Source organism: Actinia tenebrosa, unplaced genomic scaffold (genome assembly GCF_029948245.1).
Source record: "Actinia tenebrosa isolate PJP-AT-01 unplaced genomic scaffold, QUT_ActTen_1.0 PGA_scaffold14__42_contigs__length_11649687, whole genome shotgun sequence".
NCBI classification, from domain to species: Eukaryota; Metazoa; Cnidaria; class Anthozoa; order Actiniaria; family Actiniidae; genus Actinia; species Actinia tenebrosa.
Window position 1 is genome coordinate 6,317,559 of NW_028292574.1, and position 6,729 is coordinate 6,324,287.

Here is a 6,729-nt window from a genome sequence, read left to right on the forward strand (position 1 = left end):
TAATGAATAAAAATAAGGACCCCCTTTTAAGGTATATGCTAGCCTACGCAGCCGCATTCTTTGGAGGATTCCTAATCGCCCTTTCAATATATGGACTGTATTACTTGCGAACTACCTGCCGACTGCATTACCCCTCGTAAGCCACCGATACCCAAACCGCGTAAAAAATACACCTGCCTTCATTGCGACAGGGTATTCTCCGAAGGATCCTTTGTGGGGCATTGGTGCTCCGCGGATCCTAAAGCGCAGCGGACTTTAGCAGACGCGCTTAACTACAAAGAGGAGATGGAGTGACTCTTCTTTCAATGTCAAACTTCCATCGGCCATTTACCTTACCATAGCTGCGTAAGTGGGTGAATTCCTCGCCCTGAATTACGTACCGCACGCAATCCGGCGCCCAAAGGGAATATTCCTTACCTTCTAAGTCTTTGAGGACTAACCGTAAACGGTCGATGTCTTCGAAGACGACGTAATTTTTTATTTCGTATGCTTTACCGCAAATCAGGTCACGCCAGTGTGTTTGGTTGACGATCATTATATCTATGAAATATTCTTAAATGCGTTGCCCTTGTCTCCGTAGTCTTGAAGCGTTTGCAGCACCACCGACAGGGAATACGGATGCCTTCCGCGTAGTTGCTAAGGGCACGACAGATGACGTCATAATCGTTGCTAACCATGGTCAGGTAACCATTCGCGTCATACTGCGAAATTATCTTGCGTTGGTCTGCGGAGAGTATGCCATTTCCTTTCGGCGTCTTTAATTCGATGCAAAGCCCTTCATACCTTAAATGCGCGTTCAGTATTAAGAGGTCGGGTTGACCCCTTTGATAACCCTTCTGCCAGCATTTTATGCGTTTGCTGTCAGAATCCTGCAATTCCCCTAAGCCGGGCGCTATGAGCATCTGTGGGTAGAAGCGGCGTATGTAGTCCACGACTTTCTTATGCAGCGCCAGCGAGCCCGTTGTGCCCGCGGACATTTGTGCCGGTCATGCGCGCGCGCCCGCGCCAGTGACGCCTGTTCATTACTGTTGTTATTGGTCGGCCATCTTGCGACTACGTTTCATTATTAAAGCTTGTTCATTCGTTTACGTCGTTCGTCGTGTTTACTGGCGTGGTGGCAGCGATTAAAGGACCCACGAACAACAGTATAAATACAACGATCAATAGCAGAAGTCTCGTAACGAGCCAACCTGTACGGTGGTTGGAAAACGAACAGCAAGAAACGTACACAAGAGCTTACGAAACACATTCACACGGCCTCATCAACAATCACCCAAACCATCGACTCCAAAAATGACCTCAACAAGAGCACCAAAACAATGGACACTGACTAAAAACGAGACAATCACTTCCTTCGAAGCATGGAGACAAAACCTACAGTATACATTATCTCTCGACGTAAATTTCGCATCCTTCCTTGGTGATACCGTGACGTGGCTAAAGAAATCTCGAGGCCCTCTAAGAGGCTTTACTGATGACGGTGAAGCAGTCCCTGTCGCTAGACGTCGAACAGCACAGCAAAAGTGTACCCATCTGGAGTTGATGCTTGGCCAAATCGCTAATTATTGCCCAGTTATCTCTAGAAATTCAATTGTCAAGAACTCAACATCTATCAACTCCATCTGGCAAATGATTCGCATGCATTATGGGTTCCAGTCCACCGGAGCACACTTTATCGACTTTAATAACATTAAACTGGAACATGACGAACGCCCAGAAGACCTCTTTCAACGACTGATGTCCTTCGTCGAAGACAATCTCCTCATCGCTAATGGCAATATCACCCACCATGGCGAGATTATAACCGCCGACGAGGAATCAACACCCAGTCTTGAAAATATGATCGTTCTCACCTGGCTTAGACTAATCCACCCGGACTTACCAAACCTCGTAAAACAACGATATGGCACGGAACTTCGCTCCAGAACCCTCGCATCGATAAAACCAGAAATCTCCCAAGCGTTGGACTCACTGCTTGACGAACTGCGCACAGCCGCTGATTCCAAGATACTACGCGCTACAGCGTCAAAATTTAGATTCCCTGCCTCACGTGAACCAAACAAATTGCCAAACAGTCGCCGCTCAACGACTTCCAGACGCCCCAGGTCATGCCCACTATGCAAAGAAGCAGGCCGCGCAGATCAACAGCATTTCCTAAGTAAGTGCCCTTACTTACCTCCTGAGGACAGACTCTTCCTCGCCAAGACTCGCTCGACAACCAACTATGAAGAGGAAGTAGAAGAAGACGACGATAACCTAGATCTGTACGCACCTGATCAAGTTGACAGTGAAGCGTCAGCCCTTCCGTCCGCACGTTCCATCTCCCGAAGGGTCAGCACCAGAAGGTCACCCCTACTCAACGCCTTCTATCGACAACACCCAGTGAGGCTGACCCTCGACACCGGCGCCGAAACCAGCATGATTAAAGCGTCCGTTGCACAGACACTTGGTCTTACCGTCGAAAAGTCTTCCCAACAAGCATTGCAAGCCGATGGTACGACACCGCTGACCGTTATTGGCGAAGTACACGTCCTGCTCTCTCGTTCCAACAAGAAACTCGCGCTCGACGCCCTCGTAGTAGAGGACATAGATGTTGACATACTCGCTGGAATACCCTTCCTCATCGCGAACGACATCTCAGTTCGCCCAGCCACTCAACAGATAACTATACAAGGCTCCGAAACCATCTTGTACCACACCGATGAAAAACACAGCACTCAGGCTCACACCATACGCCACGCCACGTCGTATGTGTTACGTTCATCGTCGCCCACCACCGTTATCTGGCCTGGAGATTACCTAGAAGTTGACGTCCCCCCCGAGCTGGGAACTGACAACACTATCGCCATTGAACCCCGTAGTGATACGTCCCAACTCAAACGCCCTCCACCCAGCGAAAACCCATGGCCCCAACCACGAGTCATAGATACAGTCGGAGGTAAAGTGCGAATTACCAACACGTCCGACGAACCATACACCGTCCGACGCCACGACCACATCTGCTGGGCCCGCCCAACCGTCCCAGCGACTCCTCCCGAAGCGGCTCCACCCTCAACACTCCCCGTTACAGAAGTAAAGCCTACCCCGCCGTCCTCAGGCAGCGTAAGTCTAGATCCAGACAAGCTACTTACAAGTTCCATGCGTGACCAATTCCAGAAGGTCCTACAGAAATACGACAACGTCTTCAAACCGGACATTCCAGGGTACAACGGAGCAGCGGGCCATATAGAAGCCCGCGTAAACATGGGACCGGTACAGCCGCCCCAACGTAAAGGGCGCCTTCCTCAATACTCTCGAAACCAACTAATAGAGCTGCAAGAGAAGTTTGACGAACTGGAAAGAGACCAAGTCTTCCAAAAACCCGAAGATATCGACGTGGCAGTAGAATACCTGAACCCCTCCTTCCTCATAAAGAAACCCTCTGGCGGTCATCGCCTCGTCACTGCCTTTGCAGACGTGGGACGTTACAGCAAACCCCAACCATCACTCATGCCAGACGTTGACTCCACACTACGCACCATTGCACCATGGAAGTTCCTGATAAAGTCTGATCTCAGCCGCGCCTTCTACCAAATACCCCTTGCTAAAGAATCCAGGAAGTACTGCGGCGTAGCCACACCATTTCGTGGCGTACGCGTTTACTGCCGCTCCGCAATGGGAATGCCCGGCTCAGAAACAGCACTCGAAGAGATGATGTGTCGAGTACTCGGTGACTTCATCCAAGAAGGCTGCGTGGCAAAGATAGCAGACGACTTGTACTGCGGAGGAGCAAGCCCCGAAGACCTTCTACCTATCTGGGCACGGGTCCTGGAACAGCTTGACAGGTGCAACCTTAGACTCTCACCAACTAAAACGGTCATCTGTCCAAAGTCCACCACCATATTAGGATGGGTGTGGTCCCAAGGCAAACTATCTGCAAGTCCTCATCGCGTCGCGGTTCTTGCATCTTGTCCTCCTCCAACTACCGTCAAAGGCATGCGCTCTTTTATTGGGTCCTACAAAGTCCTTAGCCGCGTCCTACCAGAGTGTTCCTCCCTAATCGACCCCCTCGAAGGCGCAATCTCGGGTCTCCAGTCACAAGACAAACTTACGTTGAACGAAAGTCTTCTCCACAAGTTTAAAGCTGCTCAGCAGGCCCTCACGTCAACCAAAGCCATCGCTCTACCACGTCCATCCGACTCCTTATGGATCGTAACAGACGGCTCCGTAACCAAACGTGGCCTCGGAGCAACACTATATGTGTCCCGTGAGAACAACCTCTATCTTGCCGGATTTTTCAGCGCAAAACTCCGCAAACACCAAGTCAACTGGCTGCCCTGTGAAATTGAAGCACTGAGTATCGCCGCGGCCGTCAAGCACTTCAGCCCGTTTATAATACAGTCTGAACACCGTACTTGCGTACTCACTGACAGCAAACCATGCGTCCAAGCCATCAATAAACTCTGTCGCGGCGAATTTTCCGCAAGCCCTCGGGTAACATCATTCCTAACTACCGTTAGCCGATATCAAGTCACGTTGCAGCATTTGGCCGGTACGGCTAACCTCCCTTCAGACTTTACGAGCCGCAACGCTCCAGAGTGCCAAGAACCAACATGCCAGGTGTGCAGTTTCATCAAAGAAACAGAAGACTCTGTCGTCCGTGACGTGTCCATTCAAGACATCATCGACAACACCAAGTCACTTCCATTCACCACGAGATCAGCATGGCGAGAAATCCAAAACGGATGTCCCGACCTCCGCAGAGTCCATGCCCATCTGAAACAAGGAACTAGACCCTCGAAGAAACTGACTAACATAAAAGACATCAAACGCTATCTAAACGTAACGTCCATCTCCAAAGACGGCATTCTAGTAGTCAAACGCAACCAACCTTTCACCCCCTCATCTGAGGCAATAGTAGTACCACGGTCCGTACTTGATGGTCTTCTCACAGCTCTCCACGTTCGTCTAAACCATCCATCTCGCAACCAGCTTCAGATGGTTGTACTACGCCACTTCTTTGCGTTAGACATGAACAGTGCCCTAACCAGGGTATCCTCGTCATGCCACCCATGTGCCTCCTTACGGAAGTTTCCAAGTTCTCTCGTAAGCCAATCATCTGAAGAACCACCCGACGTCGTCGGCATATCCTTCGCTGCTGACGTTATCAAACGACAACGACAAGCAATCTTACTACTCAGAGAGTGTTCGACATCCTACACCAACACTTGTTTAATACAAGACGAAAAGTACGACACCCTGCGCGACGCCCTTACACGCCTCATTGTGGAACTACACCCTTTGGACGGTCCAAGAGCAGTCATTCGAGTAGACCCTGCACCAAGCTTCTTATCTCTTAGCAACAACGACGGTCTAAAACACTTGAACATTTGGCTCGATGTTGGTCGCATAAAGAATAAGAATAAGAACCCAGTCGCCGAAAAGGCTATTCAAGAGCTAGAAGAAGAGCTTCTGCGACAGGAGCCCGGAGGTGGACCCATTACTTCTACTGGCCTCGCACTAGCAACAGCTCGTCTCAACTCTCGCCTACGCCATCAAGGTCTCTCCGCTCGTGAACTATGGACACAGCGCAGTCAATACACCTGTGACCAACTCCCACTATCTGACTACCAGAATATAGTAGCGCAGCACCAGAAGAGGTCCACTAACCATCCCCACAGCGAAAAGTCCAAAGACAAACACGGAGTTGCCGCACCTCAGCCACAGATTCGAGTGGGAGACATAGTTTATTTGATCGCTGACCGCGACAAACTACGTGCTCGTGACCGCTACATCGTTACAGAAGTGAGCGACCCTTGGTGTTACATTAAGAAGTTCACCGGATCCCAACTTCGCGCCACATCATACAAGGTCAAGCTATGTGAGTGCTATGCCGTTCCCGCTCCCCTCGCCTCCTCCCACACTAGTACTCAAGTAATCCACAACGATGCCGACGAAGACTTCGCCACCGTAGACCCAACGTTAGCGTCAGAAGAACCAAGTCCACCAACACCCCCATCGGAACTTATCCGCCCATACGAAGTTGACTTACCAAGCTGGTGTAAACCAAACAATCAAGACAACGCATCGGAAGAAGACACCAACACAACCCCAGAAACAACTGAGCAAGACCCACCACCCTCGCAAGTCACTCTCACCGTCCCACTGCCCATCAACAACGATCTCAGCAGCGAAGAATCTCCCTCGAGACCACAACGAACACGCAAACCCCCAGCCTACCTCAAGGACTACTTCCTATATTGAGACATTATGCGACCTGTAGATGTATGAACCATAATAACTTTGTTATCCAGTTAATTAACAGAAAATAAGGAAGAAGAAGATACTGCGCCAGCGAGCCCGTTGTGCCCGCGGACATTTGTGCCTGTCATGCGCGCGCGCCCGCGCCAGTGACGCCTGTTCATTACTGTTGTTATTGGTCGGCCATCTTGCGACTACGTTTCATTATTAAAGCTTGTTCATTCGTTTACGTCGTTCGTCGTGTTTACTGGCGCAGGTCAAACTCATTTTCCATTTTGAAGACTAACTTGTTAGGACTATCGAACCGCCTTTCTATTTCATACTTACCTGTCTTTCTCAATGCGGGAAGAACGTCCTCGAGGACCCAATCCTGGAATGTCTCTGCCGTTGGCATCTTAGAGCTAAATATTAGTTGATACAACCCAGATTCGGTTACGTACAGGGAATTAGGCTGTGAATACGAGGGGAGGCGATTCACCTCCACTCTAA

At 50.1% G+C, this 6,729-nt stretch overlaps 1 protein-coding gene across 1 annotated transcript; it reads left to right on the forward strand.

Annotated features, from left to right (window-relative positions):
- The first annotated feature begins 1,014 nt into the window (after window positions 1-1,014).
- Window positions 1,015-6,487, forward strand: LOC148911326 (uncharacterized). The gene has a single exon (XM_089029519.1). The coding sequence runs from the start codon at window positions 1,294-1,296 to the stop codon at window positions 6,241-6,243; it is 4,950 nt and encodes a 1,649-aa protein (XP_088885645.1). The 5' UTR covers window positions 1,015-1,293; the 3' UTR covers window positions 6,244-6,487.
- Window positions 6,488-6,729: the final 242 nt, after the last annotated feature.